At 38.2% G+C, this 15,644-nt stretch overlaps 1 protein-coding gene across 7 annotated transcripts in view; it reads right to left on the bottom strand.

Moving 5' to 3' along the window:
• Positions 1-15,644, bottom strand: part of ODF2 (outer dense fiber of sperm tails 2) — a 42,041-nt gene that overhangs the window by 25,385 nt on the left and 1,012 nt on the right. The window contains exons 1-4 of one of the 7 annotated variants that reach the window (XM_074293800.1): positions 3,838-4,020; positions 1,505-1,595; positions 629-745; positions 239-364 (exon numbers count right to left, since the gene is read on the bottom strand). In XM_074293800.1, the coding sequence (XP_074149901.1) occupies positions 239-364; positions 629-745; positions 1,505-1,595; positions 3,838-4,001 (498 nt within the window). In that variant the 5' untranslated portion in view covers positions 4,002-4,020. Of the gene's footprint in view, positions 1-238; positions 365-628; positions 784-1,504; positions 1,596-3,407; positions 4,054-15,644 lie in introns of those variants that run through there. The other 6 variants (XM_074293798.1, XM_074293799.1, XM_074293795.1 and 3 more) reach the window with 6 other exon arrangements.

The raw sequence follows: 15,644 nt of genomic DNA, 5'->3' as shown, positions 1-15,644 counted from the left end.
TTCTCATTTGCTTAAATAAAATCAATACTCATTTATGATATTTTATAAAGTAGAACAGCTATACAGAATTTTTTATGGGAAAATAAACTCTGTAATGCCTGCTTAAATCTAGTACAAAAGAAAGATCATTGGAATACATAAACTCAAAAGTTTTTCAAGTTAAATTTATGCCAAGTGTGTTCAAAAATTATCAATTTGGGAGCACAATGAAACCTAAAGGAAAATGGAATGTTAATACCTCCCATTTGCAGCCTAAGTGCCGGACAGATGCTTTGCCAGGGGGCATCCAAGGGACTTTAGTTTTCACTCGAACACTCCTCCGGACATTCACCGTGTCCCCTCTCATGCCACGTTTGTGCGACTTCTGTGAAAAGTAAACACACACACAAATAGATCATAAAATAATCATACAGGCAGCAACCCCACCAAAACACTTATCATGGTGCTTTGCTGAGAAACAACCTTCTATGACGATGCTGCTGAGTTCTGGATGAAGAAAACTTTCTTTTCCTGACCATTTGGAGTAAAGATTGAGTCAAAACTAAAGAGACCTGAGGGATGTGTAGGCCCTGGTGCTGGCCCTGGTCCGAAGCCTTCATTCACCACGCCCCAAATGGCATGCTCCTACCTGGCTCTTGGCAGGTGTTGGTTTCGGGATCTTTTTTATGTGGACGTGGACAGGAGTGTTCTCATCCACGTGAACATGTAAGGGGGGAGTTGAAGAGCGGTTCTTCATCATTCTCTTCTGGCGGGCAGGGGAGGGCAACACAATAAAAGGTTGATCTGTGGATAAGTAAACTGGGCATGAAAAAGAGAGCTCACTGCTTTGAGGGTCTGCTGAAAGCTTAGCCACTGGGCACATAGCAAACCACCATCTACATGCACATGCAACTGTGTATACCACATTCAAATGTCATGAACCAAGATTTGAATTCCCATGCAGCAGATGATTAAGTTCACTTCAGATGAGTCCCACTGTAGACAAAGTAAGTGCTGGTTCAGCAGAAAGAGATATCTGCAAATATCACTGTTTTCCTCTGGCTACTTTAAAATATCCATGCTGATTCGAAGTGGTTTAGAGCCCTTCAGCCCAAAAACAGCAAGCTAGCAGGCAAAAACTTCTAGAAATGTAAAGTATGTCCTATAATGCTAGTACTATAATTCCTAAGATTATACATTTTTTGTTTTTAAGTGAATCAGGTTTCTGGCACTAGTTAAAGATGAGAAGGTTTGCATGAATTCTACAGATAAAAATAAAAATATTGTTGAGTTTAACTTTTTGAGAATATTTTTGCAAAGCTGACTAAAAGCAATCTGAATTAGGTCCTAAGTACAGTATCATTCTAGGCAACAAACAAAATCACCATATGCAAAGCAAGGCCAAGCTAAAACACAGAAATATGACTAAAGTATGCTTCATCAAGGATCAAAGGCTTGGCAAGCTGCACTAATGCAAAAGCTGTCTGAAAGTTGAAGCCCTTGTCCCTCATCCCCTTTCACATACCGTAACTGTTACGCTGGGAGCTCCACAAGGTGTTCGTAAGACCTTTTTCTGTGTGACAGTCGTTATGCCGCTTTTCCCGCAAGGTGGAAACCTGTTCATGGACATAAGAATTAAATTATAAATATACTTCCATTTTTTGCTTTCCCACAAATAACACTGACTAGGTAACATTTCTCAATTTGGAAAATTAACTTTTATACAAGCAAAAAATTACCATATTATATAACAAATACGATCCCAATTTGTGGGAGAGACTTTTTAAACTGGTACATTACTATGATATTACTCTGCACAGTTATCACACTTCAAATAAAATCAACACTGAGCAGTGTAACAGGAAGGAATGTTGTACAAATTTAAATTTTAAGAGTAGTATGTGAAAGATGAATATAGCAAAGCTCAATTTATTCTAAATTTTATTCATAATTAAAATAAGCCACCATTGTAAAAATGGATATTAAGTCTGTAAACTGAGTGTATTCAATTTAGGAGTTTGATAGAAGATCTAGGGAGTGTGGTGAAATAATCTTAGTTAATAATTTCTATTTTATGTCTTCAGTACTTAAAAGCAAAAAACTGTCATGAGATTTTAGGGAGAGAGGTTGGTCAAGTAACTCTGCCATCTTTCATGAGGTTTAAAAAAATTTCAACAGAGCAACAAGGATTTTACAATATATTTAATTTTTCACATGAAAGAATTCTGGGGTAGGAAGACACTGAAAAAATAGTTTTGCTCATCTCTAGAAGAAGCCATCACTACTTTTAGGAAGAATCAAATCTAACATTTTCCTGATTCAATTTAACAAACATTAAGCACTCTACATTAAAGGTATAGTATTAGGCCCTAGGCAAAGGAAACAACAATTTGGTGTGGGGAAAAATTTGAGGCAATCAGGGTTAAATGACCTGCCCAAGATCACACAGTGTCAAGTGTCTGGAGTCCAATTTAGGATCAGATCCTCCAGATTCCACAGTGGTGCTCTATCCCCTGAGCCACCTATCTCGATCTAACCAACAAATTTGTATCAATATAAATTGAGGAACATCCAATTACATCCCAACCACTATTGGCATACTTAAATTTCCCCACAACTAACATTTCTTTTTCCCTAATATTTGTCAAATCTTAGCAAATACGAGAACTTTGCTCTTCAAAGTTCCTTTGTCTATCCTTTTTCTGTATTTTCTCCTGGGATCATCCTATCACAGAAATATACTGAGGCCTAAACTCTTGGGCTAATCTATCATAGCTAATAAGTATTTAGAAATAACAAGTCTGGCAAGGTGGTTTCGATTTGGATTTGTGTATTTTTAAAAGCTGGGGTTGGCAATTTCACAAGACAAAAATGCCCGTGTCAAAAAGAGGAAACAGAAAGCCCAGTGGGGATTGGTTCCCTTAGCTTCTTTTGAATGAGTGAATATCACATCGGTCATCACTAAATCTTATCACATGACTCCTAACTTTAAAAACCACGGTTGTATACAGGCTTCAGCCCCATTTAACAGGGGGGAGATTACAAAATCTAAGCAGAGCCAGACAAGCCTGGGCTCCTCCACACTGTCAGGGCCGCTCATCAGTTGTCGGGAAGGGAAAAGGGGGACGGGGGGAGGGAGCTCGGCGACAGAACCCTAAAGGGCCCACTTTGCCCTTCACCAGTAACTGGGGCTGCCCAGGCGGGATACGGGGCGGCGTGAGCTGTCTTCCTCAGAACTCGGTGTGAGCATTCCCCTGCCAAGGGTTAACGCCGCAACTGCAAGCGCCGAGAGGGGCCCGGGGGAGGCAGAAACAGAAAAGAGCCACCGGGGGATAGCGGGGAGTGTCCCTGGAGTGTGGGGGAAGAAACCGTCTCCCTTCATTTACGGGGTCAGCCCGTCGGGGCCGCCCCACCCCCACAGCCCTCACCCGGGAGAGGCCCGGCTCAAGGACCGCCGGAGGCCGGAGAAGCGAGAGTAGGTACGGGTGGGGGCCCGCCCCAGCCGTGCCCGCGGGGAGCGGGACCTCAGGGAGCGGGCATCCCCGATCGCCTGGCGGGTCAGGAGATCCAGAAAGCACGAGTAGGCTGAGCCGGCGCCATCCGGGACTATTCTTGGAGAGATCATCGGATGGAGTTAATACCCGGATGGGCGCGCGAGGAGTTGTAATCCCCCAGGATGATAACCCCTCCTCCCCCTCGGCTGGGGTTCTGAAGTGTGACGTCCCTCGAGACAGAGGGGAGGGGGGGGGATCCACAGGGCGGGGCTGGCCCTGTGCAGACCTTCGAACGCGGCGCGGGGGAGACTTCGGGGGCCGGCCGGGCTGGGTTCCCCCCCCGCCCCCAGCCCTCTCCTCTCACCAGGAACGGCACGGCTGTGCCCAGAAACGCCTTCTTATGAAGTCGTTGAAATCGGAGGCCAGGGTAGTGCCATGGAGACGCCGGGGAGGATGCAGTGCACCTCCCCCAGCGACTCCTCCCTTCTTCCGCCTCCTTTTCCGACACCCGGTCGGCAGCTCGCCCATTGGCCAGTTCAAACCCCACCTGGAGCCCCTCCAGCTTCGCCATTTAACTACCGCCCCTGGCGTCACAGAGACGCCCCGCCCCCTCCCCGCCCACTTCCTGCACGGAGCTGGGCCTGTCGCCGTGGAAACGAAGGGGGGAGGAGATGAGAGGGAGGAGAAGGAGATGGGAGGGGAAGGAGAATGGGAGGGGGAAGAGGAAGGAGAGAAAGAGGGAGAAGAAAGGTGGAGAAGGGAAAAGAAAATGTAGAAAAAAGGGAAAGGGAGAGAGGAAAAAGAAGTAGAAAGAGGAAATGGATAAGACAAATAGGAAAAAGAGGCTTGGAGAAGATAAAAGGGAAATGGGAGAGGAGAGGTGGGAAAGGGGGATGAGGGAGAAGAAAATAAAGGAGTAAAAAAGAGGGAGAAGGGATGGAAAGGGGGGAAGGGAAGAAAATGAAGAAGTTGGGGAAGGCAAAAGAAAGTGATAGAAGTAGAAATCTGGTGAATAGGAAGAAATGAGAAAAAGGCAGGAAGAGAAGGAAACAAATGGAAGACTTAAGGAAATAAGGGAAAGGGAAGGGAAATGAGGCAGGGAAGAAGGGTATCAGGACAGATTCCCAGCTGAGCCACGGACTGATGTTTAGAGCCTGGTTGGGGGTGAGTTGTTCAGATTTAGAGCAAGAGGACATAAACTGCACTAGCATACTGCCAAATACTTTTCTCCCTCATTTTAGGATTATTTAGGATCATGGAAGGGTCATTAGAGAGCATCTAATCCAACGTCTTCATTTTACAGAAGGAAAAAGCATGATAAAGAGGGGTTGAGAAACTTGGCTAAGGCCACATGTGGCTGAGCCAGGATTTGAATCCAGGTTTTCCACACTCCACACCAAGTTCTTTTGTCTCTCCACTAATAATCCTTGAGAACACTGAGGTCACTTCTAACTCTAGAACTCCATTATGAATTAACTCCTTGTCACAGTAAATGCTGTAGGTGTTTCATAAAGGAGAGAACACAGTGTAACCTAATTTGATGATCACCATTCAATAGGATAATGTGCCAAATGAGTTCCTAATGTCAGCACCATACCATAAAGTCTCCATTCTTGTCAATGTATTGAACCGGCTCCCTCCAAGTTCATGAGTTGGAAGCCTTCCCAATCCCTGGATCCAATTAACCTTTTTTTCAATCCTGAAACTCCTTGACCTCTGCTGCTTATGACACTGTTGACCACACCCTTCTAGTAGATACTCTCACCTGCTTCTCGTATGGACCTTATGAGTCTCTATCCCTGGCTCCTTTATATCTTCCTGATTACTTAAAGTATGTGTTGTTTCTAGTTTTGATATTCTAATATATGTTCTTTGAACAGCCTAATTCATTCCTACCACTTTCATCTCTATGCAGATGATTCATAAACATATATCTCCAACTTCTTACTCTTTTCTGAACTCCAAATCTGCTTTTCCAACAGCCCTAGCAAAAATCTTCCTTGAGATGTCTCCCCAGACACTCAAACTCTCTCCTGGTTCTCAGAAATGTTTTCCTTAGAATCACATGTATTTGCTCAGTTTTAAGTACTATGTCCAAGCATCTTATCACCCATTCCACATTCTTTTATCTTCAGCCTTTCTATCTCTCCTGATTTCCACTTATAAAGGTCTCCAACAACACAATGGACATCTCTACTTGGACATCCTGTTTAATTCTTACATGTCCAGAACCTTCCTCTCAAAACTTGTTCTTCTGATTTCCTTTTTCTGTCAATGGAACTCCCATTTTGTTCAGTCACCCAGGTACAAAGCCTTGGGAGATTATCTTTGCTTTTTTCCTTCTCTCTCATCCCCATATTTAATAAAGATATCAATTAACTCCCATCTAAACTCCTTTGAAATATCTCTTTCATTGTGTCCCCTTCTTTCTATTCCCATAGTCAACACTGTCCATTCAGATCTTTATTACCACCATTCACCTGGTCTGCAATGATAACTTCCTCACCAAATATCTCCTCTATCATTCTCTTTCCCTTTCTAACCTTTCCTTCAATACCACTTCCAGAGTGAGCAAAACCAAGAGAACATTGTACACAGCAACAAGATTATGTGATAATCAACTGTGATGGACTTGGCTCTTTGCAACAATAAGGCAATTCAGGGCAATTCCTATAAAGTTGTAGTGGAAAGAGCCATCCGAATACAAAAAGAAAACTCTGAAGACTGAATATGCATCAAAGCGTAGTATTTTCAACTTTTTGTTTTTTGTTTGCTTTTTTTTTTTCTTAATCTTGCTTTTAAAATTTTTTTCTTGTGCAGCATGATGAATATGGAAATATGATTAGAAGAATTGAACATGTTTAACCTATATATGAACCTATAACATGTTCAAAGAACATATTTAACCTATTATATAGAATTGCTGTCTAGGGGAGGGGAAAGAGGGGAAGAGAAGGAGAAAATTTTGGAGCACAAAGTTTTGCAAAGATGAATGTTGAAAACTATTTTTCATGTATTTGGAAAAATAAAATACTATTTTTAAAAAGGCCATTTCAGAAAAATCATCTTTATATGCATTTTGCTCAACACAACATTCTTTAATGAATTACTATTCTTGTCAGAATCAATGCACAACCATTTATCAAAGACCTACATGCCAGGCACCAAGCCTGGCATTTGAAGTTTTCTACCACCCTAATTTTGCAGCCTAAATTATAGCTAATCCCCATCTCATATTCTGTACTCTAATTAAACTATTACTTGCCATATCTACAAAAATGACACATTTTCACACCACTTTTTTCCTAGAAGGCATCCCCACTTCTATTCACTGCTGAAATTTTATCTATCTTTTCATACCCTACTCAAATGCTGAGGTTTCCCTGAAACTTTCCCTGATTTTCAATCAGAAAAGAGAAAGCTTTTCTCATATCTTGCATAGATGATATTTCATTTTTATTTCTAAGGCTTAGAGGGACATAAAAGAGTCCATCAAGGATTAGCATGACTACTAATAATAGAAACATTTATATTTAAGGTTTTAATTTTTTTTCCTTCACAACCACCCTGGGAACTAGTTCAGTGATTCTAGGCAATTCATTTAACCACTTTGAGCCTCAGTTTCCCCATAGTAAGATAAGGATATATAAGGCTTATATAAATTGATATTCAGGATTTTCCTGAGATCATCCTTTTGTAAACCTTAAAGTATTATAAAACATGAGCTAGTATTACTACCTCTTTTATACATTAAATTTTCCATTATAATTATTTACATGCACTGTCTCCTACTAGTTTGTAAATTCCATGAAGAACATGGGTATATATATATTTTTTACATCTGCTATGGCACTAAATATGCTGCTCTGAACTAGTAGGTGCCAAGTTTGTTGAATGAGATGGGAGGGATGATTTAATTATCCCCAGTTTAATTAATTTGAAGTGACAGCACAATTTTGCCATTTTTCAGTTATGTCTAATTCTTCATGATCCCATTTGGGGTTTTCTTGGCAAAGATTTTGTAATGATTTGCCATTTCCTTCTCCAGCTAATTTTACAGATGAGAAAACTAAAGCCAACAGTTAAATGACTTTTCCAGGGTCACACAGCTAGTTAAATGTCTAAAACCAGATTAGAATTCAGGAAGATGAGTCTTCCTGACTCTAAGCTCAGCACTCTACTCACTGTGCCACTTAGCTGCCTGATAATTGTCCTTCTCTAAAGTAATCTCCATAGAGATCTTATGTTTAGAGATCTTACATTTATGCCCATGAGGCTTCCATTGAAAAAATATTTTTAGGGAATGAAGCTCAGAGACATGCAATAAAGGTAGTTTAATGACTTTAGGATCACATGTCCATTTTTGATACCAATGATACAGACCAATCTGATTGTCCCTCTTTTTACCAGACTTTTCTGTAAATAACTGATGGCATTTTACCCAAATCAAATTTACTCTCCAAAGAAAAAGATTTGCCCCCTCAAGACATTCAAAAGAATATAATATAGACCCAAAGACCATTCTGAAATTATTTCAGGCAATGACAGCATCTTGTAGATGAGTTATTATAAGTGCATTATTCATCCAAGGGTAACATTTTGAAGGACACAGAATTCCCTTGAATATATATGTGTAACTTGTGGTGGTATTATCTTTTTCTAAGATAGTAAATGTCATAGTCAACATTAAAGGTATTAAATTCAGAAACTCCTAATTAACATTTTCTTTTTTTGAGAGAATGGTAAGGCTTTTTTTTTTCTTTTTTGGTTTGTTTTGGTATCAATAGCATCTTGAATTAGTGCCTGGCATATACATATGAATAAGCACTTAGTAATATTTGTTGAATATTTATAGTTATGTCAATTTCTTATAGCCCATTCATAATTAACTATACTTGACTTAGCTAGGAAGGTAAAATGAAGCAATGATTCAAGTAATTCCCTATAAAGGATAATCCAATTTTTCTTTGCTTTTAGAATTGAGTTCTCATGAACATAGTATTGATTTGTGTTCATTGTAGGTCATTGTAGGGTACCATAGGCAAGCATGGTGTAGTGGATTGAATATTTTATTTGGAATAAGGAAGACCTGTTTCAAATCTTGTCTCTGACATTGGACTCTAAGGAAATCACTTAACTTCTATGACAGTCTCTTCATTTGTAAATGTGGGGTTTGCACAAAAATGACCTCTAAGGTCCCTTCCTGTTCTATTATGATTCCCCATTATCCTTTGTAAGTCATCAGGTTTTCAGAGCAACAGGGTCAGGAGGAATTTCCTGCTACTGTACTAAGTACACAAGAAGCCAGCCTTGTTCAAAAAATTGACTTCAAACATTTGAGCTTAAGATCTGGGATATTTGTTTAAAATTTAGTTTCCTTACTTTATAATCATACTTCAAATACTTGAGTGTATCTCTTACCACTTCTATCCCATCACCAAATCATTTTAGAAGTTGGAAAGATAGAGTTGTAGAAGTTCAGATTTGAAAGGAACCTTAGAGATCATCTAATCCAAATGACATACTGAAGATATATCCAAAGGAGGACAGGTTTTTCAAAGAGTTTGAACAAAAAAAAATTTTTTCAGTAGAGATATCTTAGAGCCATGAAAAGTTAGTGATACTGATTGATTATAGTTATTCTGTCAATTATGACAAGTTAGAAGCAGAATAGTATATTTAACTTTGAAGTATTAAAAACATTAAAACATCACAGTAACTTTAAAATTAAAAGTATTTAACCAATTGATGGGAGGGGAAATTTGAGGGAAGGACCAGGAAAGAATTCCTATAATTAAAAAGAACTTATGACTAATTCTAAGAAACTCTGTCCAGAACCAAGCCAGGGTAGCAGGCAGATACAGAATAGTAAAGGAGGCTTTTTATTCCTCCTGATATAATAGAAGAAGATCATTGTATCTAAAAGCTACCTTAAGAGTTCAAGTAGTAACTAGCTGCTAGTCCTACTCTCTCATTTTACTGATAGAGAAGCTGAAGCCAAAGGAGTTTAAGGGACTTGCCTGAGGTCACACAGGTAGCTAAGCAGCAAGGCAAATCAGCCTCAGGTCACCTGATTTTTAAGTTTGATAATTTTCCCATTGTACCATGTCTCCCCCTACATTGTTGTGTGTTCTTCAGTTATTGGGGGCTAAAGGCCCTGAGTGAGTCAGGGTCCATTTTCTACAAAAGAGGAAGAGCTACTTCTGGAGCTTTACATTTCAACCTCTTTGCCAGAGATACAATTATATATCAGTGTCAGTTCATGAACATTTATTGAACACTTATGTATGCTGACTACTGTAGCAAATATTCTGGGTGATATTAAAGGATTAATAGACATTGTCCCTCTCTTATGGAGTTTACAGTATAAAGAAATCAAATTACTAATCATACTTTCCTAAATCAGTTTAGGAATGAGTACCAGGGACTGCAGAAGCAAATTGTCAATTAAAAAAAAATAAAAAAGATTCCAAATGAAAGACAAGTGCTTAGGGGTAAAGGAATGGTATGGGAGATAATTCAAGAAGACTTAATTCAAAAGGATTTTCTTGGGGAGGTTATTATTGGAAGGGAAAAAAAAGTGAGGGGATAATACATTATAGAAAGGGGAATTACTATGGATAAATGCAGAGACTAAAAAGAGCAGACATTTTTCTTAACATTTAAATGTAAAGTATAATGGGCTGTCCCTAAAATGGCAGATTTTCCATGGCTGAAGGTTCTTCCTGTGAAGGACCTGTCAGGAATATGGGAGAGAACAATTTCTATTCAGGTATGGGTTGACTATATAACCCTTGAGATGCCTCTTCCAATTATGATATTCTATGATTCTGTGTCCTAAGAGAAGGACTGTGTTGGAGAATCTGTGATAAGTAAACAGATTTGAAGTTAAAGCCTTGTTTTTCCTATACTAGTCACTCAGAGACCTGTCCCTGTGTTTCCTTGTAGAGTACTCTATACAGTTGATTCCTTTTTTTCCCCTCAAGGGCAGAACTTAGTAACAGATGATATAAAGTCATAAAGCTACATGGTTTCTCAAAGAAGACTTCACTGTCTTCTTACCTTTGTTAGCATTCTGCACTCAAAGACAAAGACATTTAGATCATAAGTAGTTGTCACTCCCATTAGCTCCTATCTGGACAGAAATTGGACACATTTACCCCAACTTATTGGGATATAGTCATCAGGGATCAGGAACTGACTGGTCATAGTTCATCCAGAATCTTAAATAATAATATAATATAATAACTATGCAAGTGTTTTATTCTCATAACAACCCTGGGAGATAAATGCGATTACTATCTCCATCTTATAGATGAAGAAACTGAGGTTAAATGACTTGCCCAGCATTTCACAGCTAATATTTGATATTAGATTTAAAAGCTCACTTCTTCCTGACATAAAGATCATTTATCCACTGCACCACCTACCTTTTAAAGAGGGAAAATAATGGGCATGTTAATTGGCCATTTTTTATCTGGCTCTTTGTGACCTAATTTGCAGTTTTCTTGGCAGAGATACTAGAATGTTTTGCCATTTTCTTCTCTATCTCACTTTACAGATGAGGAAACTGAGACAAACAGAGTTAAGTGACTTGCCCAGAGTCACACAGCTAGTTAAAATTGGATTAGGTCTTCCTAATGCCTGGTACTCTTATCCCCTGCACCACTTAGCTGCCTCATGTTGGGGCAGAAAACCACTAAAAGTTAAAATTCCCTGGGCCTGATATATAAGATCTTAATCAACTACCACCCAGGAAATTGTGCAGCAGTTGCCAGACACTTCCTAAATGCATGTGTGTATCAACATTAGCTACCTTCACAACATGTCTTATATCTCTCCCTTTCTTTACATTTAAATAAGTCAGCATCTCAATTCAGACCTTTATTACCTCTTGCCTGGACTATTATTGCAAGAATTCTTTATGCATTGTATCTTTCTCTACCTTCAATTTATATTCCATTCAGTTGCTCAAGTTATTTTTCTAAAGCATAAACTGTGTCACTCTCACCCTCCTTATTTAAAACTTCAACAAACTCCATCTTAAAAAGATCAAATACAAACTATACATTGTTTGACATTTAAAGCTCTTCAAAACCTGAACTCTTCCTATGTTTCGTCTTCTTAAATCTTATTTCCCTTCCTGTACTCTACCACAACCCAGTTATACTAGCCTATCTTGCAGTATCTCACATTGGATATTTCCATCTCTAATCTCAATGCCTTTGTACTGACTGTATCCCATTCTTGGATTGTTCTTCCTTCTCACATTCTCCTCTTAGCTACTCTGGCTTCAAGACCCATTTTAATTTCCACCTTCTATAGGAAGTCTTTTCTCATTCCCCTCACCTATTCTTAGAGCCTTATCCTTTGTCATTACTTTCTTTTTTTCTGTATATTTCCTATATATATCTAGTAATTTGTGTATTGGTTCTTCTTTAGATATGAACTCCTTGAGGGAAGAGAATTTTTTTTCCCCATTTCCTTACATACTTTTAGTGTTTAGCAAAAAAATGCCTGACACAAAATATTGATTTAATAAATGCTTGTTGACTGACTGAAAAAGTCACATGCAATCTCATTGGGGGTTTCTTTCAGCAGATTCTTTCAATTCTGCTTTGCTCTTTGGTTCTCAGATAACTGGGTAGTTTTATTTCTCAAAATATAATATCAAGGATGTTTTTAAGGTTCATAGTTTTCAGAAAATCCATTGATTCATAAATTATCTCTCCTTGATATGTTTTACTATGACGAACTTCACATTTTCTTCTATTTTTTTCAATCTTTTGATTTTTTATTGTGTCTTGATGTTTCATGCCATTGTTAACTTCAATTTGGCCAATCCTATTTTTTAAGGAATTATTTTTTTCAGTAAAATTTTGTACCTCCTTTTCCAAGTTGTTAATTCTCTGCTTTCATTTGGTTTTTAAAAATCATTTTAGCTCTCTCTTATATAGATATAAATACAGAAATAGATATCTAGCTATCTAATACTTGATTTAGGAATTCTTGTGTCCCAAGTTGAATTTATCTTTGAGGCTCTGCTTGTTAATTTTGAGTTATTCTTTTGGGTTTGGATTTGGAGCTTCCCTATCAACTTAGTAATTTCTTTATGGTTGGTATCTTCGCTCGTTTTCCAATACTACTTCTTGATTTAAGACTTTATTAGTACTACACTCTGCACACTTCTGGGATGGGATATCTAGGCTAACTTTCTATCCTCTTTCATCCTTCTGCTGCTGACCAAATCCTGAAAACTTTCAGTGCTCCCTAAGCAGTAAGATTCCTTACTACACATGCTTTTGGCCCAAGGCTCATCTCTAGTGTCCATAATGCCTTTTTGTCTATCAGAGCTTCCCTGGATTGGAAAAAATGATTCATAGTGCTTTTTATTTGGTTTTCCTAATCAAAATTCAGTCTGATGTGGGCACTAGTTGTTCTGTTTTTGTTTTTGTTTTGGGGGGTGGGGTTTGTGTGTGTGTGCAGGCATTCTGATATCTTGACTCCATCCCACAATGTAGCATCTTTTAAAATTTCTTATTTCTTTTTTGGGGGTGTGACTACTACATTTTGAGTTCTGAGTTGTCTGTCTCCTACTCTTACATTAGAAAAGACCATCAATAAGGATATATATGTGGAACCATATAATACATATTTCCACATGTCATTGCTTTTTCTGAGGTGCATAGCATTTTCTGTCATAAGTCCTTTGTAGTCAATTTAATTGATCATATTTCTCAGAGTAGCTTAGTCAGTCATAGTTACTCCTTAAGCAATACTGCTGTTAGAATGTTTTCCTGGTTTTGCTCATTTCACTCTGTTATTTCATGCAAGTTTTTCCATATTTTTCTAAAACCAACTTTCTCATGTCTTATAGCATGGTAGTATTCCACCATAATCATATAACACAACTTATTCAACTCTACCCCAACTGATGGGAATCTCTTCAATTTCTATACTAAGTATTTAGCAACAACTCTAGCTAAATCTGGTGGAACATTTGATAGGACTGAAATGTCAAAACTAGCTATGGATATTTTAATTCTTCCTTTGAAAACATGGACTTAGGAATTAGACCTAGGTTCTAGTTTACTGATAGTATAAGTTTACACAGTTTACCTCACTGAAGTTCCCATATTTACCTAAAGCAATCATTATTTTTCCATACTATGTGATATATATATACACATACATATATATATATATCACATAGTAGTTGTGGAGTAATTAGATGATAATGTGGAAGAGTCTTCCAAATCATTAAATACTATACATGTATAAAGAGGGCATTGGTCTATTATTATTATTACCCTGAGTCAGGTTTGGGTTTATCAGCTTGTTCCTATAGGTAGTTTTAGTCATTTGCTATGCCCAACAGAACTGACTCACAATCCCCTCTGATGCTGCACTGTTGCCCCAAGAAACCACTGCTATTTATCCTGAAATTCCCAATGTAAATGGAAAGATCATGGTTGAGTCCAATAGCTCTACTCCTTAAATCGAAGGTCTTATATAGGTGATACTTTCTAGAAAATGGGGGTAGGGGTGGGGTGTGTCTGAAAGGAACATGAGAAGGGAAGATCTGGGTTTTATCTAGTTCTGCTTGGAACAAGGGTATTCTACTTAACAAATCCTAATTACAATTCATTTTCATTTTTCAACTTCTCTGCCCCTGAGAACTATCATCTTGATGCAATATGACAAAATTTCTAGGGGGAGATATATCAAGCAAAATGAGTGTGGATCTTAGTTGGCTAGAAGGTTAAAAAAAAAAAAAAAAGCTGAAGGTGAAAACAAAAGTGAGAGAACAAAATATCACTGTCTCCTTCTCAGCATCACTGCTTTGCCAGGATGTCCCATCCCCTTCTTTTTACTTCACTTCCCAATTGAGACATTGCTCTTACTCAGGGTTGGAGTAGTCCAGTTAGTTCCCAGACCAGGGAAACATTTGTCTGATTGGAGAACAGTATTTCCTATCCCCTTCAGTAGGCCCATACAATAGATTTTGTGGGGAAGCAGCATAATTTATTTAGGTGTTTCCTTTCCCCAGACCATCTTTCTGTTTGAACTCAGAGCAAACAGCTGAATGGTATGTACATGTAAACATGTAACGAGCATTGGAATTGCCTTCCTGTGTCATCTGTATAGTTCCTCCAAATCAGCACTTCTCTCTGATGGGTGACAGGGAGCACTAAAGGCTAGCTTTGGGAAAGTCTTTTTTATTCTAATTTCAACCTGGGGCAGTCAAGGCTAGACTCTTTTCCCCTTACATCTTAGCTCCATAGACATAAAATGTTGGAAAGAACCAGAAACCATGTAATTCAATCCCCTTCACTTCACAAATATTCCAGAGGGCAGAAGTGACAACATCACACTGATAATAAGTAGTCAGGATTTGAACCCAGATTCTCTGAGAGCAAATTTAGAGTAGTCTAGTCCCATTCATCTTTTAGAGGTAGAAACTGATGCCCAAATTCTTACTCAGTTATTCTCTAGTTCTAGCTTTAAAACTGAACTTATGTTTTTTATCATTCCATATTGTCACCCATCTCTTCATAAGCTTTGATGGGTCTATTATTTCCATGAATAATTTTTCTTATTCTTTTTGAATCAACTTTCATTGTATTATTGCCTTTTAGGGCAAGGAGCTGTCCTCTTTATCCTTGCTGTGTAAACCTACTTTTTGTTTGTCTTCTGTATTTTGACTTTTTATTTTCAGAATGGAGTTGGTATACATTTCTATAATTTCTGAGGAACAATCTGTATTTCTCTCCATTGCCATCATGATTTTAAAGTCTTCCATATTGTCCCTCCTTCAGCTTTTCTCCTGACTTAAAATCACTTAAAAAAAAAAAAAACAAAAAACAACAACAACAACTCAGTATCCTCACCACAACCCTCTGCTCACTTTAGTTGCTCTTCTCAGCTCTCTCAGTCTAATTCTCTTATGTCTTTCCTGTGATATGGCAACTAAAATTATAACAGATAATCAAGGAATTTCAACACTTCAGCCATGTAGAAATCAGAAATCACTTGGCAAATTCAACTATCCATTAAACAGTTAAATCCTTCAAGAAGGAAGTTAACCAAGCCATAGAGCACGAAAACCATTGACAAGTGTTAAGATCTATGTACTTTATACATAATAATACACTGTCCCCCTTCGCCTAT

Source organism: Sminthopsis crassicaudata, chromosome 2, assembly GCF_048593235.1.
Source record: "Sminthopsis crassicaudata isolate SCR6 chromosome 2, ASM4859323v1, whole genome shotgun sequence".
Classification (NCBI taxonomy): domain Eukaryota; kingdom Metazoa; phylum Chordata; class Mammalia; order Dasyuromorphia; family Dasyuridae; genus Sminthopsis; species Sminthopsis crassicaudata.
This window is presented reverse-complemented; position numbering and strand designations above follow the sequence as displayed.